This window comes from Python bivittatus, unplaced genomic scaffold (genome assembly GCF_059951505.1).
Source record: "Python bivittatus isolate LINGU-HERP-01145 unplaced genomic scaffold, Pbiv_v1 ctg000220_np1212, whole genome shotgun sequence".
NCBI lineage: Eukaryota > Metazoa > Chordata > Lepidosauria > Squamata > Pythonidae > Python > Python bivittatus.
The window spans coordinates 28,416,681-28,444,535 of record NW_028277048.1 but is presented as its reverse complement, the minus strand read 5'-3'; the positions used below and the strand labels follow the sequence as shown (position 1 = coordinate 28,444,535).

Here is a 27,855-nt window from a genome sequence, read left to right as displayed (position 1 = left end):
AACAGTGTTTATTTGGCCAGGATCATATTGTGGAAACTGGTTGGCTTTGTTCTTCTGGTTTACCTTGACTTAGAACTTGCACATGAGCAGTTTGTGATCTGTTTCACAGTCACAGTCAGTCCCTGGTCACATCTTTGCTATTACAACTGAACTGTTCCACCCTTCTTGTATCAATACGAAATAATTTTGATTTCTCTGGACTCCAACTTTGGCATTCCAGTCTCCAAACACAAGCAGCACATTTTGCTTGCATGTTCTGTCGATTTCATATTGAACTTTACCATAATTTTCATCATTGTTCCTTCTTTGTTTTTTGGGTACTGAGTAGTAATGATCTTTTGGCTGAAAGTGTCCAATTCCAGTCCATTTCAATTTGATGATGCCTAAGATGTTAATGTGTACTTGGTTCATTCCAACTTTTACTGGATAGATGTTCATGCTTCTTACATTCCATGTTCCCACTGTAATTCTTTCTTTGCAGCTTTAGATGTTCTTTTTTTTGCATGGCAACATCAGCAACGAGACATCCTGAAGGCTTTAATCTAGCCATCTCATAAACACCATTAGTACTTTGAAACATCCTCAGTTCTTTCTCAACAGCCTGTTGATTCCCATCTGACCTGAGGGGCCCATCTTCTGGCACTATATCATCAGTCACTTTATATTGTCTATCTGTGTGGTTTCCTTGGTAAAATACAGGAGTGGCCTATCACTGTCTTCTCCTATGCAATATGAAATGTTACCTTCAGTGTTGTCACTAATGTGATTATCTGACTCCAGAATCTTCCTACGTTGCTGCTAATAAGTATAGGTGCCTATTTGGGTGACACTGCTGAGACTGTACACTCTTAGTATACACTCCTGGTGTTTTTTGTTCATCCCTCCCAGGAAAAACCACCTTCCATGAAGAGGTAGCACAGCAGGATTTGTGGGATTGGGGGTGGGGGGTATTAAAACTAGGGGTACCATATTGGTCTGCAAAAATCTAGACAATTACTAGATGACAGCAAACTCTGGATTTTGGTACATCAGATGTAGTAGCCCTAGTGAAAAAAATAATGGCTATACAAATGGAGAGAGAGTCAGAATCATCTGAATTTGTTCTGGGAAAAAAACAATTCTCCTAGATTTTATATCCAGCTCCCCAAACTTGATATACTTCAGCTACAGTGGTCTGCTGCTCCCATCATGTTCAAGGAAGGAAGTGGAAGAAAGATGAGAGTGGACTTTCTAGAATCCTAAAGCTGGAATGCCCCACACCTTCATACTTCAGCCCCAGGGCATGTGCAGTTGATTCTCCTTTTTAGATTACCTACTCAAGGGCAAAGTTCAGCTATGTGAACTTTTCTGGATTTTAATCCTTTTTCCCCAGCTATCCATAATGAATAGAGATTGAACTGATGCTCAAAATTCTGTTTGGATTCATATGACCAGTCCCAGGATATAATTTCATAAATGCTTATTGTGTGGCATCTATAATCACTTGGAGGAAGTGATCCTTCAATTATTTGTATTTATTAGAGAATGAGTATAGAGATACCATGTATTTAGCTTTGCAACAGCTGTTCTAAGACACACAGGATAGGAAAATGGCTTTTGAAAAGTACAGCATCATCTATGTAGGAGATCCAAGAGGGAGAAAAGCCATTTTTAGCAAGCATTAAGAAATGGAGGGGCAAAGTTCACCTGAGAGTGGCCTGGGCCTCTCAATCATTTTCCTTTTTGGCCTTTGAGGGCATATGAATCAAAGCCGGGACACTGGAGATACATCTGATACTCTGTGTGTTTAGTTACTGGACATAATATGGTTATTCACATATCTGGACAAACTGCAGCTCATTTTATCTATGGGAAAGAATGATAAAGGAGATCTGAAATTCATATTATGCTGTAGGTCTGGATCTGCAGAATGCAATCCCTCAAACTAAAGCTATTTTATGGCTTAGGAAAGCCAAACTTTGCTAATGGATTCAAACAGAAATTCAGGTATTTCTAGGAGCATGCACTGTGTGACTGAAGGCAGCCCAGTATGGAACCCAGAAGCTTTCTCTATGCAAAAGCCCATATTCCAAAGAGAATGGATATTTCTGAAAGTTGTATATCAAAATGTATACTGGGGAGTTTATGTTTTAAAAAGGGCATATAATGGGGAAATTACATGAAAAAAGCATACATCAGGAATATGTATGTTTGAAAAGATTGCTTCAGGAACATTAATTTAAAAAAAAGGAACATCAGGGAAATTTGCTTTAAAAAAGATATATTAGAGAAAGCTGATATAGCAGCTTTATATACTAGGAAAAGTTATGAACTACAGTGTGATATCAATATTATTTACAATTTCTTTGTTAAAACGTCCATTAAAAAACTATCAGAGACCTTCTTAATGCATCAGTAAAATAAACTATATATTGACCTGCATCTCTAGTAGCATTCCACTGCATGCTTTCGAGTAGACATGTAGTACAGATTGTGCTGTAAACAGCCTTGTATTTCAACTAATTGATGCACAGACAGAGCAAACAGGACCAGCCTTTTAGGTAAGCCTTATCAAATCGAGTAACAGCTATGCCAGCACATAGCTCCTCTTAATCTCATGGGGTTTATGGAAAGGAATACACTGGTGGCTTGTCCCCCACATTGGAACGATTCGCCTCCTACTTGCCACTGCAGGGTACCCAAACCTGTCTGCCTAACACTGCTGCTTCGTGGGGATCACCTCTGTCAAAAGAAGGAAGAGATTTGGATAATGCTTTCCACTGTGGACTGACAGCTGGCAGGGGAGGAGGGAAGAGGAAGTAGGGAGAAGCTTCTCCTAGGGAAGAAAGGAAAGAAAAAAGGTTGTGATCCAGACTAGATTGCAGTGCACAGCTTTTGCTCACACTGGAAGGGGCATGGGATTTATAACCCAAACTGACACACTTTTCTCTAACACTCCAGTATACTTGTCATATGATTTTATCCACGGAATTTGCTCAAAAAGTAAGCAATCCAAAGAAAGGGGGAGGGAAGAGTTGCATAAAAACTTCATAAAACTCAAGTCGTATTTTGACATTCACTGCTTTATGCCTTGCCTTGCCCAACAATTCTCTGCTTAAGTTCCCAAATGCAGCCCGATAGAAATTAACTCTGAGTAGTGAGAAAACAGATGGTTACCTGTATGTAATCTAGGACCTGCTGGTGTCTTTGCTTAGCAGCGGCGACTTCACTGTCTGAAATTGCTTCCCTTAGGGACTGCTGGGTGCTCAGAAAATCTAGCTCTATGACAGCAGAAAGGCGGCAATAGAGACTAATAAATTTCTCCTTGTAACTGCAGAAATGAACTGCGGAGACAACAAAGCACAGAAGCAAGTGTGTTAAGTGGGGGACCCACAAAGCCTTACCTTTTGGAGGAGTTTGATCAAGATCAGTTGCCACAGCTTACATTAATCCCTAAAAACGGGGCTTATGGGAAGAGCCAAAACAACAGAAGGGCTAGGCCCTGCAAGTTTGTTACAGTGAAAACACAAGAGCGTTGTGTAAGGCCTTAACATCCAACAGGTTTATGTGGCTTAAGCTTTTGTGGATCAGAGACTACTATGGGTATTAAATTAGACTAGCAGAGTAGAAAGACAGCATTCATATATCTTGCAAGTGGCTATATTTGTTCTTATTTGGATGTATGAAGATCTGCCTTGAAATTTTACAGAGCAACTCATCATTGTTTTATATTTTGTTTTGCTTGGTCTATACTTGGGTGAGTCTGCACTGCCAATCGCCAGCTAAGGATCTCTACATCTTATGACATTTAAAAGCTCTTGCCACACATATTCTATCTGTTAAGTCCTTAGGAAAGGTAAAGGTGATTTTTTTTTCTATTGGATAGTTTCCTGTTGATGTAAAGAGTATGCAGGCTTCAGATGTACATAGAAATCTCAATCAGGCAGGATGAAAACACAAGCAAGGGTATGCTTGCATATCACCAAGAATGGAAATTCAGATAAAGCTTTCTGCTTCAAACACTATACTTTTCAATATAGGCTATTCATAGACTGAAAAAAGATCAAGTGTTATTCATGCATGATTTGAGTGAAATCCCCAAAGTTGTGTTGCTGTTAGCATAAACTCATCAGTGGTCAATGAGCAACTGCTTTGGATCACTTGAATATCAGATGTGTGTTGATGTGTAAAAGACCAGTAAAATCCATTCTAAACTGTACCTGACTCTTCGGGCTACACATCTACCTCAAGCACAGCACTGATAGAAAGACCTTCCATGCTTTATTATGGTTAAAGTAGTCAGAATCCATGGATAATGGAAGTTCTAGTCCATCTGAAGGGCACAGCTTCCCATCCTCATTATACTTACACCACTTTTGTTCCTGCAGTGAGGTATAGGTTCACATCTATCTATCTATCTATCTATCTATCTATCTATCTATCTATCTATCTATCTATCTATCTATCTGTAAGAATTTCCTACAGATGAAGATGCTGTGCCATATTATTTTTCTGTCTCAATAACACACATGAGGCAGTGATAATAATTAAGATCTCATCCCATCCAGAATAGGAATTACTGTATCTCATTACAAATTCACCAAGTCCTTGTACATAAGAACAGACCAAGGTGTATAACTGTGTTACAAGGGCATTGGACTTCAGCTGTATGATGGATCAAGAAAGGAGATTGGATACTGTCATAGACCAGATCAGACTCTTTGTCCACTTAGCCCACCGTTTCAGTATTGCCTATTGCAGGACATAGGTAGAAGGTCCTTTCTATTACCAAATACCTAATCCCATGTCGAGGGCATGAGATCAGTTACTTTTTGTTGTGGTTGTTTAATGTGGACTGCAAGGGATTGAGCCCAAGACCTTCTGCACAGAAAGTATGTGCCTTACCAGTGTACTATGAACTTTCCAATCCAGGCCTCAGGTATTTTAAAAGAAGTCATAGAAATGCTGATCTACTCACCAAGTGTTTCCTATTTCCAAAACAGATGCTGTGGCAAACGCTGCTCTATCTTTTAGATGCTGAAAGTTTGGTGGTGCTATATTTCTGTTGCATTTGCAAGTGGTAACTTCCCCCTCCCATCCACCAATCCCATACATCCTGATATGCCATTCAAAACCTCTTGTTCAACTAGCTTTCATTGAATAGAGCATCACATTGTGTTTAGGAATATGCCACATTTTTCAAAGGGCAGCCACTGATTTCAGACTATGACCTTTTTCCTTTCTCTTTGAACACTAGATCAGTTCAGATCATGGTATAGAATGCTCTTCCTTCTTTGGTGTCATCCTGATGTGTTAGAATAAAATTCCCATAATTCCCAGCCAGTACATCTGGAGAGTACCAGGTTAATGAAGTATAGATTAAGATGAGACTCAGATTTTTGAAGAATTATTGTACAACACTACCTATGCATTCTGCCTGATAAAGAGTTCCATGCAATTTGAAAATGCACAAACCCTCATTACATCTATAGATACTGGCCCAATAAAAATATCACCTTACTAGTTGTGTATACCTTTCTGAATATGGATTTTCAATTCTGATTAATCATGGTGCTTCTCTCTTTTTCCCCCCCATAAAACTGAAAAAGAAAATACAACAACAACAAAAAGTGAAGGGGTGCAAGTCTGTATTTCTGTTCATGCTGCGTTTCTAAAAATCATGTTGCCAGATCTATGTCTTGGGTGTGATAATGTATTCACTGGTCACAGAGCTAGCACAGAAGCTCTATCAAGCACTATTTCTGTCTCCACAAGAGAAAGAAGTAGAGCTAAAACTTGCTGTTAGGAATAGGGGAAAGAATGACACTATTTGATTACCCCCTCACTCTTTGATCATTTTCTGTTCTGAACAGTTACTACTGGAAATCATGAAGCACATCCTACAGGCAATTATATGTAACTTGCTGTTTCATCACAGCTTTCTCAGATAGTATCAGCTCTAAATACATTGGCTTCTTCTTACACAAACTATTACCACTGTATATTAATACTGAATATTTATCCATGTGCAATGGCAACAAATAATAGGCATTTGCAGCACGTTGGATTCAATCTCCAAAACAGTCCTTGGAGCACAAGAGCACAGAGGCATCACCTTCATGCAACCTATCAAAGCAGCTGCTTATTTTCTCAGAAACATGCAACTGTCCTTTTCGAGGGAAAGGGTAAGGCTGCTTTAAGGAGTTTCAGACAGGTGTTATTCTCTGAGGACGGCTAGGGAAGTTCCTACAAAGGCTTCTCGGTATTGTGACAGCAGTTTCTATAAGCTGATCTAAATATGGTATGAGTTTTTAGCAGAGCCATCTTCTCAGCAGAGGTCTCCACGGAACAAAGAATTAGCCTCTGATGGACTTGTTTTCTTTGTATTCACTGGGTCAACATACAAACTTCCATGATCAATGTTGCTTGTTCAGGGTCAGCTCATATTCTGCATCAAAACATCCCACATTCAATCTCTGGCATTTTCAGGAAGAACTACTAAAGAATCCTGTCTAAAATCCTGGCAACCTGCTTCCAATCAGCAGTGTCAAGAACACAAGGAAATATGCACTAATAGATTCAGGAAAACTGCAGCAGATTCTGATGGTCCTGCCTCTAACCTAATGTGGGTAGCAACTCTTCACAGTGCAAATTAAGTGGATTATATGTTCAGTGGTGAATATTTGAAACATTTTATTAATCACCTTAATAGAATTTTAACTTTCCTCAATTGTCTTACAGGTCGAATAGGTTTTCTGTTGTTTTAAAGGCTTGCCAAAGCTATTCCACCTAAAATTATGATGAGGTGTCATGGGGCTGCAGGTGAACTGCCACAACCTCCTTTTCAATTGTTTGAAAAACTGGTTTTTTTTAAAGCCTAGATATATTTTTAAGATCTCCCCAAATCCATTATATCTCTGTTTAATCATGCCAGCATGTTTTCAGCTGTATCTCAAAAAAAAAAAAAAAAAAAAAAAAAAAGGCAGTTCTGACTTTTTCCATCATCTTCCAACAGGGCTAATTTCTATAGGACTCTGAGCATCTGGAAGTCTTACAGCCCCACACAGGTGGCACTTTAGCAAAATGACAGCTGCTGTTTTAGCTTCAGAGCTGCATCTTCTTACTGTGGTGTGGTTGAAAATCAGGCCTATAATGTTAGTGTAACAAATGTTACTTTAGCAGAGTCATCTGTGGTTTCACAGTTAAAGATCCAGTAGCCACCAACTAATAGGGAGTGGAAGCTTCCAATATTTGGGAGGTGAATCACAGCTATTTTATAGGCACTGGGGAAAAATGTGCAATAAATCAGAAAATGGCCCCTGCTCGAGGGCATGAGATCAGTTACTTTTTGTTTGGAAAGTAAAATTGAGCTGTGAGTAGAATTCTCCCTGGAGTGCTTACAACTCCCTCATTATAAATTCACTGCATTGAGATAGATGAGCAAAGCAGCCCAAATGCTCATTGTTTACAGCAAACTGCTTTACAACCTCCATTGTCTGTGCAGATCTATACCGGATATGAAATGTGGTTCTAATCCTACTGGAAACATGATGACTTCTGGGTTTACTTTTTTGTACAGTAGCTGGGGATGTGCTTAATGGCTACTGAGAAGGTCTGGTGGTATCTTTGGAGGAGTGAATGGAGCTTGATGCACCTATTTTCTTTCTTTTTCATGAAAAAGATGAAAACCTTCTCAGTAATCTTTGCATTTAACTGCCAAATTTTAGCAGCGCCCATAGGGGATTCCTAGGTTTACAAAAAGGGGTAGGGGAGGTGCAAAGTCTAACCCTAAGCCTCAATGGAAAAGCCAAACTTTTTATACCAAATTGAACACCTGGTGCCTGGCCCTGTTGGCAGGGAAACCTGGGAACTGTAGTCCCAAGGCATCCGGAAACCACCAGCTGGGAAACTGCTCTAAATTTTAGAAATAATATTCTATTATGGGAATGATTAGCATGGAGCCATGGGGACCAGTGCAGTGCCAGATATTCCCCTGCAGTCTACCAAGCTCCCAGCCTTTACCAAAACATTATTTTAATTTAAGAATTAAACAGGATGCTGCAATACAACGTATCAGCATCATAATAAAGGTGAGAACATCCCTAGGGGCTAGTTAGCCTTTTGGCTAATGAGTGTTTTGCAGCTGGCCATGCCTACAAGGTTACCAAACTGTGTGTGAGCAAGTCTTCCGTGGTAGCCACTTTGTGAGTGTGCCAATCACATGCTGTCAAAATTATAGATGTGTCCCTGACCCTGTGGAATCAGTCTATTTAGTTCAACTTCCTATCCTTTGTGCTTGTATCTGGGAAGCCCACAAAATATAGGCTTGGAAGAAGCAGCCCCTTCCTGCTGTTGTTCCCCAGCAGCTGGCAATCAGGCAACAATTCTTCCAAACAAATAAAATGTTATATATTCCAAAAATGACTGATCTCCTCCAGAATGAATCCAAATTAGCAAAATTTGTCACAGAAATTCTGTCTCTTCTAAATAAAATAACAAAGGCATACATAAATGCATGTATTTGTCTGAGGTCAAACTACTCTGAGTAGGCAAATAGGAGCAATTATGAAGCATGCTTTCTCCATCAGATGTCAACATCAAAAGCATGGCTAAGACAGTCTGACCCACTTTGCTTTCATCCAGCCGTGCCTGATTTATCCATTTCAGAATGACCTTATTCTGAAGGCCTTTACTACACTCAAGGGCTGTGTGTTGTGCGATATCTGGCTGGCTTCTGCATGCCAAGAATGATGTCTAGCACATGTAATCTGGTAGCCGGGCTCTCTTTATTACTTATCTGGAGTCAGAGAGAAAAAGTGATGTTGCCAAGAAATCACATGATTTATTGACTCTCCACTGCGGTGGGGGAAGTGAGGACTGGATGGGAACAGATACAACTTTGTGATTTTATTATAAGGCAACCGGGTTAATATTTCTAGGAGAACCAAGGTAGTATACCGAGTTCAAACATCTGAAGAGGGAGGTTAAGGAATCCTGTGTGGGGGGTGTAAGGGTTATTCTGTCCTGGGGCAGTGCAGACGTCGTCTGAGGCAGGGAGCAGGAGAAGAAAGGACACATTGTGACCCAGTTCCAACACCTCCTGTGTATACAGACGGAACAGCTTAGCCTACAGAGGGACACGCACAGAGAAGAAATGGGGGTGGGGGAGGGAAAAAGTTATAACATAGCACTTATATAAATACCGCCCCCCCCCCCCGTGATATAAAGCATTAGAGCAAAGTTTCACAACATCCACCAAACTGGCATTTTTATAAAACATAGGCACATGGATGTGGATGAATGCATGCAAGTGCACGCGTGCACACACACACACATTGATGTGTGCTTTTCTTAATCTTACTTCAGAAACTATTTAATGCTCTAATTAAAACACACATATACACATACAACCCCAACCTCCCCCAGAAAATAACATCCATGTTACTTATTAACCAGAAAACATACACTCTGAACTTTTCAAGATTATGACTGTATCATTTATGCGGAAACATGAAAATGAATTCAGTTAAAAACCTTTAACACTCAGAAATTCATTACGAGAACTAGGTAGAGTTCTGGAGGGTGTTTGACCTGTCCCCCCCACCACTTCCCCTCCATCAGCCTCCACAAATTGGGCCAACGCAAAAAATGCACAAGCCACACCGGAGAAAAACATTAAAGTCAAATGAGAGTGCTTTTTTTTTTTTTATTAAGAATTCTTTTTATCCCAAACTGGAGTATGGATTATATCTATCCTGGTCCCCTTTTCCCCACAAAGCATTGCTCCCTGTTACAGGATGTGACCCCCTTGGGAAAAGAGAAGAAACTCTGCTTATTTCAAAATGGGATGCTGCTGCCCAAGTAGTTCAGAAGCAGACGTCCATATACACCAATCCTGGCTGATGAGAAATTCTAGCTCTTAAATTTGAGATATTGCTGCCTACAAGATGCATGACTCAGCATGCATCATAAGCCTCCCTTATTTTTCCGTTTAGCTTTAGTTATTTTTAAAGGCCTGCAGAATTTGAGAGATGATTCAGATCAGGTTCCACCTCCCCTCAACACAATACGCCCAATGGATGAATCATTCCAATCATACTTAGAAGAGAGGCTAACCATGCAGAAGATAGTGAATTTGATTATAGCCTGGAGTTCTCTATATCCTTGGTCGTCTTTGTGTAGGCACAATGAAATGGGTGTATGCAAAGTAGCTTTACGCCAAAAAATAAAAAAAGATCTGAGGGCTGTTCATGGGACTGTTACTGTTAATATTAAAAAGTGGTAGAAAATAAGCCACTACTTTCCAACAATTTAACATTCATGATGTCACATGCTGATGGCCATGAGGACAAATTTGCCCCAACATTGGAAAAAATATACACTTTATACTTTTTTGTATACTTTACCGACTGGAAAACCAAATTTGGGGAATATGCAGCAATGGCAAAATTAAAAGTATACAACCAGAGGTTTGACTAAATTTAAGCAAGAATGGCTTCCCTCTATACTACATGTCACATAAGTCAAGAGTTTTAAGGAAGAAATATTTGATGTAAAGATAGAAACCAGAAGGAATTTTAATATTTATAAATATTTTGATGTAATTGCTAGTCGGGCACAATGGGAGGGATTTAGAACTTAATATGGTTGTACTGATTGTTTTTATTATTTTTTCCCCTTTTTTAGCAAGAGCAAGAGCATTTATTTTAGGAATAATAGTAAATAGTGCTGACATCAATATAAATATTAATGTTTCGAATGTTGTGATTTTCAATAAATAATGAAATAGTGAATTTTACATTTTATGACAATTGTAAATTCTCTGTTTATTTACTGATATTTTATTTTCCATCCACTATGTCCTTTCTCTTTTAGGTAGTCATTTATTTTGTTCCTTAAATGTTTTAAAATAAGTTAAAAAATATTAAAAAAAAGGGGGGGGGAGGGAAAGGAAAAAAAAAATATTCATGGTGTCCAAAACAAGAATTCTACAGAGAACAGCCTGCATTGATAGAGCTTTTTGAAAGAGTAAGTGCCAAGCCAAGGGGTGGGAAGTGGGAAGGCCATGCTGGAGGGTGTGAGGGAAGGAGATGAAATAAGGTGTGTGGGAGGTGATGCCCCTATGCTTTTTCTCTTTTTGTCCATCTAGCAGTCACATGTTTGTGCACACTCAGCAGGAGCCTGAAATGGGCTCATGGCTGTGTCTATTCCTGGTCAATAAATGTGAAGGTACATGACCTGGTTTCTTTTAAGTCAAGATTTATTGGCATAATTTGCAAAGCATGAAGAAATATGGAGTTACGTGTGTGTGTCTGTTTCTTTGTGCATATTTGTGTGCATCTGTGCTGTTTAGCTTTGATCTACTTTCTGGATCACTTATGGGCTCTCATAATGATTGACAAATTATTCCAGAGGTAAAACAATACCACAAAAGAAAAATAGAAAATGAAGAAAGGAATCACAATAATAAAAGTAAAGAAATCAATACAATAAAACCAGTTATCTGTCATTCTCTCTCAATCCAAACTATTTCCTAAACAAAAAATCTGAATCTGCAAAAATCCGATGAAAGCATGTCTAATTCAGGAGACCTCTTCAAGTTCTGCTGTGCAGCCTCATCATTTGTGTGTGTGTGTGTGTGTGTGTTCTTGGGAGGGATAAGCAACGAATACTGGGAGTGGAGTCCTTGGTGGGGTCCTCTGAGTTTGGTTGTTTGCTTGCAGACGTTTCACTACCCAACTAGGTAAGTGCTAGTGAGCTTGGGGTTTGCTCCCTGTTTCTATACAGTAGCTTGCCCTGTCAGTGTTGGTGGGGGTGTGGTTTTTCTCCTTGGCAGCTCCTTGATTAGGGCACTGTTTTCTGTTGGTTTGTCTGGTGTTAATCCCTGCTTATCTGCGTGTTGGCTGCTGGAGGGGATATGTCCTGGTCTTTTGGTTTCCTTCTTAGCTTTTTGTTGTCTCTTTTGAATGGTATGTAAATATGGGAGTGCTTGCCAAAAATATATCATCCCAGCAGCGTCAACCAAGTGTGAAGGTCATCCCAGCTGACTAACTAAAGCAAGTGGGCACCTATATTGAGCAGCAGTGATATAGGAAGATGCTGGAAGTGGATGATCACTTCAGTGACAATAGGAAAGGTATCAATTCATACTGTACAGGAGAAGGCAATGGTAAATCACTCCTGCATTTTACCAAGAAAACCACATGGATAGATAATATAAATTGATTGATGATGGCCCCCTCAGGTCAGATAGCACTCAACATGCTACTGGGGAAGAGCTCAGGATCTTTTGGAGTACTAATGTTGTTTATGACTAATCTAGAATAAAGCCTTTGGAATGTCTAGTTGCTGATGTTGCCATGCTGGAAAGAAAATCCAAAGCTGCAAAGACAGAATTACAGTGGAAGCATGGAATGTAAGAAGCATGAATATGGGAAAGCTCAACACAGTGAAAAATGAAATGAATTGACTACACTTTGGCACCTTAAGCAACAGCGAATTGAAATGGACTGGAATTGGACACTTTTAGTCAGAAGATCATACTGTTTATGATTTAGGACATGAAAAACAAAGAAGGAACAGTCTAGCTTTCATAGTCAGGAAAGATATATCAAGGACAATATTTGGGTACAATTCAATCAATGACTGAATAATATCAATTAGACTTCACAGACAATGTTTAATAGGAAGATTATCCTAGTTTAATAGGATGATTATCCAAGTTTATTCTCCAACCACTGATGCAGGAGAACAGGAGCTTGATGAGCTTGAAGTTCATTCTGAAATTGACAGAACTTGCAAACAAGATGTTCTGCTTGTGGTTGGACTGGAATGCCAAAGTTGGAAATATTAAGGAGCAAAACATAGTTGGGCTCTATGACCTAGGAAACTAAAATGAAGCAGAACAACTTATTAATTCCTGTCAATCCAGTGTTAGTGATTTCTTCATTGCTAATAGTCTTCCAACAATCAAAATGACACCTACATACATGGATATCACTGGATAGATTCCACAGAAATCAAATTGCCTATATTACTGATATAAGGAGGTGGAAAAGATCAATTTAATTCAAGAGCTAAAGACATAGCCAGGGGCTGACCTTGGAACAGATCAAGAACTGTTCATATGTAAGTTCCAAGTCAAGCTAAGCAGAAGAACATGGCCAACCAGTTTCCACAATATGAACTTGAACATCTAACCACCATTTTCAAGAAGAACATCAGGAGTCACTTTGAAGTCCTGAAGCTCAGTGATAGGGAACCAGAGGAACTGTGGAATGAAATCGAAGAAGTTGTTCAGGATGAGTGTAAAAACACACTGCTAAAGACTAAGAAATAAAAGAAATGAAACTGAATATCAGAATATAAGGTGAAATTGTTGAGAAGAGAAGAGAAGCCAAAGTCCAGAAAGACAGAGATCTCAGGAAGAAACTTAACAAAGTATTTTAGAAGATTGTTAGAAGAGAAGAGAAACAGTATCATAAAGACATTGAAGATGGAAACAGACCTGGAAAACCAAGGAAAGTTTTCCAAAAGATTTCCAAACACAGAAGGAGTTTCCAACATCAAATTAATATGCTAAAGGACAGTAATCAAGAGATAAGGCTTCAGGAATTGATGGCATATCACTGAAATATGGAAAACAACAATAGAAGAATCAGTAAAGGTTCTAACCAAATTATGCTAGCACAGTTCGGTTAGAACAACCAAACCTAATGACACAGTGGCCAACAGAATGGAGGGCCATCTACATAACAATACCAGATAAAAGAAATTTAGCAGGGTGTGTAAACTATTATACAATATCCTTAATTTCTCATATTAGCAAAATAATGCTTAGGATCATCTAACACAGATTAGAGCCCTACGTGGAAAGGGAGATGCCAGATGTTCAAGATAGCTTTAGAAAAGGCCAAGAACATGAGACATTATTCCTTATGCATGCTGTCACTATGTACTTCATTGACTATAGAGAGTGCTTTGATTGTATTGACTATGTCAAGTTGTGGAATGTGCTTAGGAAAATGAAAATCCCAGAATATCTCATTGTCCTCAAGCAAAACCTAGACACTGGTCAGAAAGCCACAGTCTGGACAGAACATGGCAAAACAGACTGGCTCCAGGTTGGCATGTATACACTCATCTTATTTATCCAATTTATATGCTGAATATATTGAGATAGTCTGGATTGAAGTATGATGAACATAGTTTTAAAATTGGAGGAAGAAACATCAGTACCTTGTACTATGCTGATGATATTACTCTGATGGCTGAAAATATAAATGATCTGCAATCTCTAGTAAGGAAAGCCAAGAAGCACAGTGAAAAAATGGGACTAAGATTAAACATAAAGAAGACTAACCAATCGAATCATCATCATCATCATCATCATCATCATCATCATCATCATCAATTCAGGAGGCTGTGTAAATTATAAACAAATCACCACTGAAGACAACTGCACTCAGCTCTTATGAGCTAAATCTGGATGTATGGCAAAGGGATCGGATGACAGCTAGATACTTTAACTGTGTATCATTTTGTTTTAACACAGTACTGCAAGAGATGCACCCGTGGGAAAAGACCTGGGATCTGGGCATACAAAGTAGCAGTCATGCACTTGCTTCACTGTATTACCTGTGCTCATCACCCAACTGTTGAAGGTGCAAATCTGATGGTACTGACTCTTCACCACTTCATGACCTACTAGTCACAAGGTCAGCAGGGTGCAGACAGAAAGTTAAAGATGTTCTCTGTGTTCCCGCTTTGCTTCTCAGTTCACATACTTTTTGTTTAAGAGGTTGCTAGTCTGAGGTCACTTTCTTCTGTCTCTCTTCCCAGGGACACAGATACAGAGTGCATGCTCCTGGACACCTCTCCCTTTGCCTATCCCTATAATGTATTTCTTATAAATACATCACCTTTCTGTTACAGATATAAAACCTGCTTCACTAATCACTAACTTGCCCAGGTTCACTAACTTGCCCAGGTTAAATTCCTGCTCTCAGGAACACTCTTTCACATATACACATATAGATCTCCAACACAAACCATATTTCACACACTTATATAAGTGTGTGTGCTCAATAAGCTCTATTGCCACTTACAGCTGGCCATTTGTTTTATGGCATGGATCACTATCTCGAATGAAATTAAGTTTTATATGGGGTTTCACCATGAGCTCACTGTAGGTTAGAGCATAATTTCTGAAAGCTTGCAAAGGCAACAAGGCTATGAACTTTAATACAACTTTTATTCGTCTGTCTTAAGGCAAGTAAAATGCAACTCCATCTTTTCCTAATTGGTAGCACAATCTGGACAAATCAAATTTGACACTGAATCAGCTCAAGTTCAGTGTTGTTGATCAGCATACACACACATACAAACGCACACACAGACGTATGCATATTACCAATGTTTTCCCATCAATGACTTTAACTACTTGAAATGAGATGGATGACAAGGGTCACGTTCCAAAATACCTGTTGTAGAGGTAGATTGATCTGTTTAAGAAGAGCTTTCATTGCCATTTGGAGCTCAAAAAACAGTCGAGTCGGGCACTCTGCAGAATGATCCATATTTTCCATAGATTCTGAGCCAGAAAGTCTTTGGATCCATTCCCATTCCTCTCTGTATAGGGAGTGAAGTTAAAATTAGAAATATAACAAAAGTTCATTGCACAAGGAAGAATTTACTGAATGTATGTTTGGGCTTTGTTGAGGTTTTTGTTCTCAGATAGTAAAATGTTCTAAACTTGTAACAGGCCCAATTGCTTGTGGTTAAAAAAAGGGCCAACTTTCTGATTTCATTCTGAGTGTGCATATCAAGCTGAAGACTTTGACGTGCAGGCTGTTCCATGTTTCTATAATTTTTTAATACACATTCCTTGGGCTCCCATGGCAGTTTTCCAGGGGGGCTCAATTTTCTCATCAGGCATGTTTCAGCATTGGGTGTACCCAGTCAAAACTGCTGGGTTTTTATTCTTCCTCTGTTCTTAAGATTTTAAGGCATAAAGCTGAAACAAGGGGATTGTTGGAGTATGTGTACTTCACTGGGTCTCTCCTGGTTGATAAGTTGTCGTGGTGGACAGGAACATCCGCAGCAGGAGGACAAGGGGGGTTAAGTGATGCAAGCACCTCCTGTTTCCTACGTTTGTCATGATGTTGCTTGAACACCCCAAAGGGGCAGAGTTTCAGGTATAACACTGTGATGCTGTCTTTGTCTTGGTCAAGCTGTAAGTGCCATTGGGGAAGGCCTATGTGGGCTTTAGGTAGGCAAAACAAGTACACCCAGCATCTCTGCAAGTTTGGTCTCTCTTGATCTTTGATCAGCATCCATTCAACTGGATTACAGTGAAAGGGCTAGTTAGTCCCTGGGTAAAAGCATGTAGGAACTGCATCCCTGGACCTTCCTGTTGATAGGATGTGGAGTTTATTTCTTTGCTTCCTTGTCATGTTGCATTAGTCTGGCTGAATGCTGCAAACTGTGCAGATAAATGACAGATGATGAGAAATCTTGGCATATACCCTGAGATTCCTAATCACGAAAAGGGTTTTCAGAGATCACCATTCCAGGACCGATGTGTTAGAAAGGAACAGGGCCAATTCACTCAATCTTGCGAGGCTGGAGGGAACAGGTTTACCACTCTAAGAGGCGTAGCTAAGAGGAGCTGGAACCAGGAGTCATCTGATCCCTTGCTGACTTAGAGGATAGAATTGCCCAAAATATAAAATAAATATATTATAGATTTCTACAAAAGTTGAGCTGTGAGATTCATCAGAATGGATTTTGCTATAGATTGAATATCAAGGAATCTGCTAGCAGCTTCCTTTTTCCAGTCCAAAAATAATTTATTTGTGAAAAATGAGTTTAGAAAACATTTTGGAAAGTTGCTTACAAAATAGCGTATATTAGGGATATTTGAAGTTAAAATAGTATATTTTTTTATAAGAACCCTGTATGGGAAAATGTATGTAAACCAAAAAAGCACTGGGGAAATGTTCATAAAAAGCCATGCTGGGGAGATTTAAGATTTTTCCACATATTAATGGAATTTACAAAAGTTCCACACTATAGAGAAAGTTGCAGATATTTTTTAACAGAGGTCTTTTTAAAACATTTATAAAATTCCAACAGCCTGCAGTCTTGCATTTCTAACATGGTCAGTAAAACGGACCTGATTATAATGATCCACACATTCCTAGTGAACGCTACATTAGGCAACAGCTAAAGTTTATCAGGCAACCAACACAGCATTGGGAAGTAAGGTGGAGTTAAATAACTGATATATGCCTTTGTAGTTCTCTGTTCTAATTAATAAAGTTGTAGCTCTTAGCCTACAATAATGTTTTTCTCCTTCAGCAAGTTCCAGTAATGCACCTTCCATTATTTTTGTGTTACTCATGTACTCTGTTATCCTTGCATCACTATTGGTGTGTGAGACAGCCATATCTAACCTATTTTTGCGGGAGGTAGGGCAGGAACTGAAGAAAGAACAAAAACTAGGGCTTGGTCACAATTTAGTTAAGATTTGGTTTTAGCTAAATTATGCTAAAGCAAAAGATCAAAAAGCATGACATAAATCAAGAGAAATGATGCCATTCCCATTTGACTGTAGACACAGAAAACAGGTGGGAATTCTACTGAAACTTAATCTTTGTTAGAAGTATTTTCTATGTCCCTACATCAGTTGCTCAATAATAATGTGAGAAAATCTTATGTAATAATTTCAACACATCTTACAAAACAAGAACATTTAGGCTTGGTTGGTATACTGATGAAGAATCAACAAGTAACTGTTGCTATGATTTTCTTAGACATAAAGAGCAGGACCTGAATTAGACATGTAACAGATACATGCATTTCTTTATAAAAAGTAAACTGAACAATCATTTTTAATTTATCAGCATTTGAGTTCAATGTGCCAATATGGTCCTGTAGACAGAAAACTGGGTATTGGTACTGCTGAGTTCATCTGTTGCTATTGATCCTTGGTTTGGCATTGGGTCAGCTACAATTTTTCACTTTTAGTTCTGGTCATGTGTGAACTGAAAATAGCAACACTGCAGCAGAGCATACAGACCAATCCAGATCGGAAAGCAAATTAACAGAGCAGTTGAACAACAGGGTCCAGACCACATCAGAAGTAAGTTCTAATCGGCACAATGGGACTGAACTGACCCTCAGGGGAAAGGTTCCTCCACTTACCTGGACACATTGCAGTTGTCTCGGATTTTAACGTGGCACAGAATGTTGGGCAGCTTTTGCAGCACAAGCACTTTTATCTGATCTACGGAACTGCAGAGTTTTAAGTAGCCCAAATAAAGGCCAGGAGCCAGACACTGTTGGCTCCTTCTGTGATAGGAAAGTGTATCCTGTTGGAGAAAAACAAAAAGACAACAGTTAAGTTCAAGTTTTCCTGATTTTTTCTCCATATAAAAAAAGAAAGAGAGAGCTCGCCAAGCAGTTGGCAATAACATTGCCATTTCTATTATTGTTAGTATTATTATTAATATTAATAATAATAATAATAGTAATAGTAGCAGCAGCAATACTATTTTGTTTCCCGAGTCCTGTGTTTTGTTTCAAAGCAGGCATTTAAGGGCTCCACTCTCCTTGGAATCTATGCAGGTAATCCTCCCAACTTTTAATTGGAGCAGGGAGGGAGTTATGCAGAGAAGCGACTTTGCAGAAAGTGGCTTCAATATGTGAAAGTCAGATACACAATCCCAACTCTCTCTTTGTATGTTCATTTGCAGACTACTATAAGTATCTTCACAGACTGTTTTCCAGCAATGATTTGACTGCAGCAGCAGAAGCAATCTGTCAAGGTATTCAGAAAGAGCTTCTCGACTCCTTTTAGCCCTGAATTTGGAATTGGAAATATTCCTACTCCTACCTAGTTCTAAATGGGCGATGAAAGCATTCTAAGTAATACTTGGAAGATTCAGCACCAGTTAATCTCCCTCCCACACAGATTGGTTCCACATCAGGAGGCTGCTACTGACAGTCCTACAGTAGAATTCATTCAGCTTGTTTGCCAGGGTCAGAAAGTCATGATTATGGGGTCCTGTTTCTTGTTTCATTGCTAATATTCTCTGTAATGGGTAATTGAGGGATGGGTTCAAGCATTTAAAATGGAAAGAAAAAGAAGGGGAAAAGAGGATTGGAATTAAACCTTATTAAAAAAAAAATTCTGGTGTGAATATGGAGAGGTCTGTTGAGGCCAAGTATCTGCAGGGAAGGGATACGTTATTAACAAATAAATGGGTACAATCTGGAGAAAAGAGGGTTCACATGATTTTCTACCTATTCATTTTTAAAAAAAACGATTATAGCATTTTTGCTGTTTCAGAATTTAACCTAAAAGTGAATTTGGCAGATTTTGTCAAGGAATTTCAAAAGATAAGAGTGGAGGGTGGGGGGAGAAATTAAAGGTGTCAGTAGCTGTCAGAATAAGCTTCCGGTTGCTAAACATGATATGCTACAGGAGTGGCTGTGCCTCCTGAAGCTGACATTTGACTCTTCTCAGCAGAAAGGGCTACAAAGACTCCCCTGCTCAGGTTCTGAAAACCAAAGTTTATTGGCAATTTTTTTCAGGTGGAGGAGAAAATCCTCAGTATCCCTTAATTGCTGGTAAAGGTGTCAGAGGTGTAATTCCAGGGGCATTGAATCTTCAAAGCCTCATGACCAATTCACCACAAGGGGGCAGTGAGGTGTGGATAGCAAGTTAATCTGCTTTCTCTCCCTCTATCACTGCCTGCTTCTTGTTTAACAAACTGCTAATCTGAGGTCACTTCCTTCTCTTTTTCTTCCCAGGTACGCATCCAGGGAGCATGTGTTTTCCAACTCTCCTCCCAGTTGGATGCAGTCATCTAGGTGCTAGGCTTTGGCTATCCTATCATTTATTTCCTGGGAATAAATCTCCTTTCAATGATAGTTCTAAAACCTGCTTCACCAGTCCTTGCTCAGCTTAGATCCAATCTCTCAGGAACGTGGACACACAGAGCGAACACTTCAGCTTCAAACAGTTTCATATTTTAAACTGTTTTAAACATATTTTAAAACTAAATTTTGAGGGTCTTCCTGAGCTCGAGATGGAGTATATATAAAACAGGGTATGTTAAGGCTGACGAAATTTGTCAAGGGCATTGTTCAACTTTGTGGACAAGATGTCCTACACATTTTGGCACCCCAGGTGAAAAGCAGATGCCACCTTCTCCACAGTTACTGGTGCCCTCAAAATTGGGGGATGGGGAATACCTTAATATTCAAAGCAGGACTAGTTTTATTTATTTTGCTGATATTGGTTGTCTTTTGAGTGACCTTAACTTTATTGTTGTCTTAATTACTGTTTTGTAGTATTTTTTATTATTTTTAATTTCTTCTAAGATATCATAAATCTTCCAGACAGATTTATGAGTCACTAAAATTAGTTTGTTTAGTAGATTTGATCCTTCTTTCTCAAAGCAGCATATATAGTGCTTCCTCTTCTTATTTTTCCCAGCAAGACTCTGTGAGCTAGGCTAGGCTGGGAGAGAGAGTGTCTGGCCCCAAATCCTCCAGTGGGCTTTCATGGGTGCGGGTGACTTGAACTTGTGTTTCCTACTTCGAAGTCAATACCTAATGATTATATCAGCCTGGCTCTCTCACAAGGATTTCATTTAATGCTTTTAATTTTAGTGGGAACTATGTTTGGCTAACTTGGTTTGGATGCAGGATGGGGGACAGTGGGAGGCCATAATCAATCAGTCAATCAAATAAATAAAGTTTAGTTAATTCTTCATTTTTAACTGAACTGACTTCCACTATTCACACTTCCTAACTAAGGGACAGATTGGAACAATACAACAAATATGTCCTTTGAATACGTAATACACAGTGGCTGGCAAGCTGCATTTGAATCCCAAAAAGTCTATCAGAAGGAATTTTTGGTTATTTGTGAAATTTGACACAAATGGAGAAAAACAGGGTACCTGGATTGTGATGAGCAAGATGTCTAATGCTGTTGGCTCCTCAGGTGTTGAAAGGGATTTTCTCTGGCTTTGTAGCTTAGATATCTGCATCCATTTGCCATTAAAAAAGGAATAGAGACTCTCCACTTCTCTTATTGTAACTATGATAACATTGCCATGACGGTCTTTGATTGGTTCATAATAGACTTGGCCCAAGTTATGTGTACCTAACAGGTTCTGTGGTTGAAGAGGGAACAGTTGAAGACTACAAAACACACAATTATTGACTCATTTTCACACGTCATAATGCACATGTTCAACTATCGGAAAAACAGAAGAGCTTTCAACAGCTGATCGCAGAAATAAAAACAGAGTAAGAACAACCAAGCCCTTTAAATGATCATTAGTTTAATGTTGAGCCTTTCTTGTTTCAATAGGATGGTAAATCCCAGGTAAGAGTAGCAATTATCACAATGAGGGAGACCCAACAGTTGTGTTTGTCTCAAACTGATGATGCCTGTCCCATTTCTATGTAAACAGAATTAAGAATACATAACAGAATAGAACATGTTGGATGGAGCACAGAGATGCTCTTATTATTCGCAGCACTACTTTGTAATGAGTCTAGTTACTGCTCCAGTTAGCTTAGCATTACCTGCTCCGATAGGCAGCAGCAGCATCTGGGGCAGATTCCCAATGCTATCACTATCTGAGATGTTTTTAATTGGAGACTGGACCTTCTGCAAGACAGCATGTGCTTCTACCACTGAGATGTGCCCTTTCCTATGGCATTAAACAGAAAATGATGGGAATGTTCTATATAGCTCTACTGCTGCTAATCAGCTGACAAAAGGAAGGATTTTTACAAAATGGCCTACTGCAATCAGGGACAACATTCCCAGAGAGTTTTAATGCAATTGGACCATATCCATAGGCTCAGATCTCTTCTCACAGATGGGAGCATTAGCATTTTTTTTAAAGCAAAGAGAATTAATCCAACATGGTGATTATTTGAAACGCTCTCTGTGTCCCTTAGCAGGATGTAGGAAAATTTCTTTTAAAACAGCTGGATAGAATATGGATGGTTTACAGCAATATCCCCCATCCTGGTGACCTCCAGATGTGATGGGAATTCCCGGAATTCCCATGCTGGTCACATGAAAGCTGCTGTTCTAGCATACCTGGAGGACTCTAAACTTAAGAAGGCTGCTGCCTGTAAGTTTGGTTCACCTGTTAGCCTGAATTAGTCCCTGAATTAGATACAGTATCCTTTCTTGACAATGCTGAACTTCAGATCACAAGCACTGATGGAACTGTACCTGAATCTCTATTTTTTTTTAAATCCAATTTTTAATTTGAAGGGCATAAACATTATGGGTAACTTTGAAAGCTACTCTTGGCTGGGAGTTGACTGATACCAAGCATTATGTCAATTACATACAGTACTGTGCAAAGGTTTTAGGCAGGTGTGAAAAAAATGCTGTAAAGTAAGAATGCTTTCAAAAATATATATTGTAATTGTTTATGTTTATCCATTTAAAAAATGCAAAGTGAGCAAACAGAAGAGAAATCAAAATCAAATCAAAATTTGGTGTGACCACCCTTCGCCTTCAAAACAGCATCAATTCTTCTAGGTACACTTGCACATGGTTTTTGAAGGAACTTGGTAGGTAGGTTGTTCCAAACATCTTGGAAAACTAACCACAAATCTCTTGTGTATGTAGGCTGCCTCAAATCCTTCTGTCTCTTCATGTAATCCCAGGCAGACTCAATGATGTTGAGAACAGGGCTCTGTGGGGGCCAAACCGTCACTTCCAGGACTCCTTGTTCTTCTTTATGCTGAAGATAGTTCTTAATGACATTGGCTGTATGTTTGGGATCGTTGTCCTGCTGCAGAATAAATTTGGGGCCACATGCCTCCCTGGTGGTATGGCATGATGGATAAGTATCTGCCTGTATTTCTCAGCATTGAGGACACCATTGATCCTGACCAAATCTCCAACTCCATTTGCAGAAATGCAGCCCTAAACTTTCAAGGAACCTCCACCATGCTTCAGTGTTACCTGTAGACACTCATTATTGTTCCGCTCTCCAGCCCTTCAGGGAACATACTGCCTCCTGCTATAGCCAAATATTTCAAATTTTGACTCATCAGTCCAAAGCACCTGCTGCCATTTTTCTGCACCCCTGTTCCTATGTTTTTGTGCATAGTTGAGTCGCTTAGCCTTGTTTCCACATCAAAGGTATGACTTTTTGGCTGCAATTCTTCCATGAAGACCACTTCTGGCCAGACTTCTCTGGACAATAGATGGGTGTACCTGGGTCCCACTGGTTTCCATCGGTTCTGTGTTGATGGCACTGCTGGACATCTTCTGATGTCGAAGGGAAGTTAGCATGATGTGTCTTCCATTTGCTGCATTAAGTTCCCTTGGCCGACCACTGCGTCTGCAGTCCTCAGCATTGCCCATTTCTTTGTGCTTCTTCAAAAGAGCTTGAACAGCACATCTTGAAACCCCAATCTGCTTTGAAATTTTTGCCTGGGAGAGACCTTGCTGATGCAGTCTAACTACCTTGTGTCTTGTTGCTGTGCTCAGCCTTGCCATGGTATATGACCTGTGACATGAAACTGTCTTTCACAACCTCACCTTAGTAGCAGAGTTTGGCTGTTCCTCACCCAGTTTTAAGCCTCCTACATAGCTGTTTCTGTTTCAGTGAATGACTGTGTTTCAACCTACATATGAAATTAATGATCATTAGCACCTGCTTGGTATAATTGGTTATCATACACCTTGCTCTAATCCTACAAGATCCCTGACTTTGTGCAAGTGTACAAAGTGTGCAAGTGTAAGAATTGATGCTGGTTTGAACCCAAAGGGTAGTCACACCAAATATTGATTTGATTTAGATTTCTCTTCTGTTCACTCACTTTGCATTTTGTAAATTGATAAACATAAACAATTAGAATATATATTTTTGAAAGCATTCTTACTTTACAGTATTTTTTCACACCTGCCTAAAACTTTTGCACAGTACTGTATGTCTATGAGAGATATATCTGTATTTCAGAAAACCACTAGATTATGTATAATTTCTAGGACAAAATGCATTTCTGTAAAGGTCATGGGCGTTACAGTGGAAGGGTGAAAACTTATTAAAAGGCAATGAGACAGGATCACCTTGGAGAGAAAATAAGTGGGGAAATGTGCAAGCTCCCACTCACGTATTGTTGCTTTTCCTGTTGTCACTACACTAAATTGTAGACCTTAAATGACAAATAATTGACAATATCACAGATATTTATGAAAGAAGCCCAATTTCCTCCTCCTCCTCCTCAAATTAGTACACTTTCTGACTGTTCTCTGACACACCCACAGCAGTCCTTCTGGACCATATATGATTTTTGTTTGCTTTTTCTGACACATTTTTGGGTTTGTGTTTGACACAAACATTTTTGACACAGACATTTGACACAGACATTTTTTGCACCAGTTATCATATTTAAGATTATCCTGGCATCTTTATAAAGCATGACCATTGCATTTCATGGAGGCTTGTGCAGGACAATTTCACATCAGAACATTCAGGCAGTCTCTTGGAAGAATATGACTCCCCTCAAGACTGGAATCAAGATGTTTTCCTGGATGAACCCTTGATTTGATCTAGTTTAGCTTTTTCATACCCTCAAGCAAGCCACCTAAAGCTGAGGACCAGCTCTTGGCTCCTGAAGAGATGCCCAGATGTCTCAAAGAAAAATCCCTAGCATTTTAAATATGCTTATGACTCTGGAAGTTTTCAAAAGATCTACAGTACGCAAGTAATGGGGGGCAGGAGTGGTTTAAAAGGAAAAACTGAATGGACAATGTGGCACATTGTTCATTATGAAAGCAGAGGGGCTGTCCATTAACCTTAATGACATTCTCATTTGATAGATAAAGCTACCCTGAGCTGACTCTATCTGCACTTAGCAGACACTATTTACTTCTGAGCAGTATTATTAAGATTGTTTATAACCAAAGCACTCAGAACAGCCAGCACAGGGGCTGCCATTTAGAAGTGGCTTTAAGTAGCTATTTTAGCTTTAGGCACCCCCATCCAAGGCACACAGTAGGCGTTCTGTATCCTTATGGGCCCTCTGCTCTTTTGCTGCCTGTACAGATTTGCTCAGAGTCAGATAGACTTATTTTATTTTTATTTATTTTTTTAATCATTCAGAGATTGCTAGAACTTGATTAGCACTCTCTCTGCCCACAAGGGCAGGAATGCAAAGCAGAAGGCTTGTAAGTCAGGCCTGTTAAGCAGCTAGACGTGTCCACATATGTTATCAAGAAGCATGTGAAATTTAGAGCCAGGTTCCTACAGTGTGTATTTTTCACCCAATGGAGAGCACATTTGGGATGCAGTATTTAGATTACTTTCTAATCTACCTGACAGGTTAGGGGGCACACATAGGTATAAATCTGCAAGCACAGCTTAGCATTAAGGATTATACTACACTAGGAGAAAAATGGAATCCTTACTAAAAACTCCATATACAGTAATACCTTGGTTCACGAACACTTCTGTTTATGAACAATTTGGTTCGCGAACAGCAGCGTTCACAAAATTTTGTTTCCATTCACGAACTCCGCATCAGGTGACAAACACGACCCGTGGCCATCTTCCCTGCTCTGACACGTGGTCATGGCTTCCTCTAGGCAAGATCACAGTCGCAGACAGACACTTGCTGTGAAGCTTTTTGGTGTCGCCTCAAGCAAGGTTAGTGTTCTCTCTCTTCATACTGTACTGTACTGTACTTTGTTTCATATTTTTGTGGTTAAAAAAAAATACATATGGTTCAGAACGGATTAACCTTATTACATTGAACCTTATGGGGAAATTTGATTCGGTTGGCGACCAATTCGGTTGGCGACCACGTTCGTAGGGGTCAGAATAGATTAACCTTATGGGGAAATTTGATTCGGTTGGCGACCAGAATCGTGGAATGAATTAAGTTCGTGAACCGAGGTACCACTGTAGTGCTACATTCTTCTGCTTCTGGGCAATGTGGTCAAGGCCACTGTGTGCTTCCCCCCATCGGCTGCTCCACATCTCTGGCAGCTACTAGTGGAGGCAAGAAAAATGAGCAAATCCCTAAGCTGTGCAGGAATAAGTGATCAAACTTATCACCAGCGCAGCTCCTCTGTAGTTGGAGTAGGTGGATGAGGCAAAGACGAGGCAGGGTAAAAGTAACGAGGAAGTGTCGCCACCTACACATTAATAAAGCATGCTCGCTGTTTAAATCAACGAGCAAGTCTTGTTTGTGTTATAGGAAATAGAAATAGCATTCTTTGGCTGACTATTGTTCATTTCGGGTCTAACTGATTTTGTAATACTGCTGTTCTTTTATTTGGTCAGGCCAAAATTGTGAAGGCCAAACCCTTGCCTGACCTGTCCCAGGCTGAGGTTCAGGGTACAACTACCCTGCTTCCTGTACATCGCTTGTGGCTGATCAGCTCCATGACCCCCCTATGCCCTGCATTAGGCAAGTTGACATTCATACAATAGTATTAGACTGGAAAGGAGGACAGAGTAAAGAAAAACCATCCAACCATACTCCTGGGGTCAGACCACCCCTAGAATATTGCATTCAATTCTGGGCACTGCATTTTAGGAAAGTTATTAAGCAACTGGACTGAGTCCACAGGACAGCAACCAAGGTCTAAGGGGTATGCAAGGAAAAAACATGTGAAATGGTTAGAGGCACTGGCTATGATTCCCTTTAAGGAGAGAAGAGCTGGGAAGACATGATAGCAGTTTCCAAGAATCTGAAAGGCTGTCCTGGAGAAATCAGGGCAGAATTGTTCAGAGTTGTTCCAGAAGACAGGGGAAAAAAAAGTTGGCTTAAATGAGAAAGAAACAGATTTTGGCCAGCAGGAAAAGTTGAATGCAACTGACTGCCTTGGGACATGGTGGGACTTTCTGTCTGGTGTTTAAAGAAAGTGAGCCAGTGCTCTATTGGGAATACTGTAGCAGACTGTATCCTCCAAGGTCCATTCCAACCTTTACATTCTACGGTACTATGATTCTCATATGGAGGAAGAATCTGAACAGTAACACTCTGCCAAACAAAGCATTTATTTTTATGGACTGTTGAACTTTGGGAAAAGAAACACATTCTCCCATAATACTGCTTATCCTATCTAATGCTGGCTCTCACTATGCCAAGATGACCACTATCAAATAGAGCAAGTATTTTTACTCCCCTTCCCCCCACCTTCAAAACACTTAGGAGCCACTGGAACAGGGCAAACACTTCTGAGTTTGGTGAACACAGTCAGCCTTTTCCAATCTGTTGCCCTCAGGTAAGTTGAAGTTGCAATTTCCAAATTTCCTTTCAGCTGAGCTGGTGAGAATTTCAGGGGTTGTGATTTCAGAAAAAATTGGAGAGTCGCATGTTGGAGAAGGCTGTTGTAGTTATGAATGGTGAAGTTCCACAAAGATCCTTGAGGCTCAACTCTCTGAGTTTTGTCAAAGTGCTTGGAGGCATATTGGGGGAGAGAAGGTATCTTGTTTGAAATCACACTAGAAGGTGTCCATCCAAGAAGAGTGAGCAGTGCCCCAGGGATCATTATCCCATCACCTAATTAATTATCTGGGATGCTTTCTTGTTTGATGCTGGTCCGGTTTTACTGCCTAGAACACTGCCTGCACAATAATCAAGCGTCTCCACCAGTTATGTGACTGAGCAGGTTATTTGCTTTCTCAGATTATCCTTCTGGCAAGCTACTATTTATTTACTGTGTCACATTTAATTCCGCTCTCACTGATTTCTTCCTATTTTGCAGGTTTATTGATGGCCTGTAAGCTCTGGCTGGGCTATCAGACCATGCTGCTGCTGGCCTGCTTCACAGTGGATAATTCTCCCCTTGAGACATGCCAGAAG

At 39.7% G+C, this 27,855-nt stretch overlaps 1 protein-coding gene across 1 annotated transcript in view; it reads right to left on the bottom strand.

The window, feature by feature from the left end:
- Positions 1-27,855, bottom strand: part of ANKFN1 (ankyrin repeat and fibronectin type III domain containing 1) — a 126,310-nt gene that overhangs the window by 21,103 nt on the left and 77,352 nt on the right. Inside the window, exons 11-15 of the mRNA XM_088138208.1 lie at positions 20,955-21,170; positions 18,187-18,353; positions 15,462-15,609; positions 8,938-9,106; positions 3,157-3,323 (exon numbers count right to left, since the gene is read on the bottom strand). Coding sequence (XP_087994334.1) covers positions 3,157-3,323; positions 8,938-9,106; positions 15,462-15,609; positions 18,187-18,353; positions 20,955-21,170 — 867 coding nt within the window. The remainder of the gene's footprint in view (positions 1-3,156; positions 3,324-8,937; positions 9,107-15,461; positions 15,610-18,186; positions 18,354-20,954; positions 21,171-27,855) is intronic.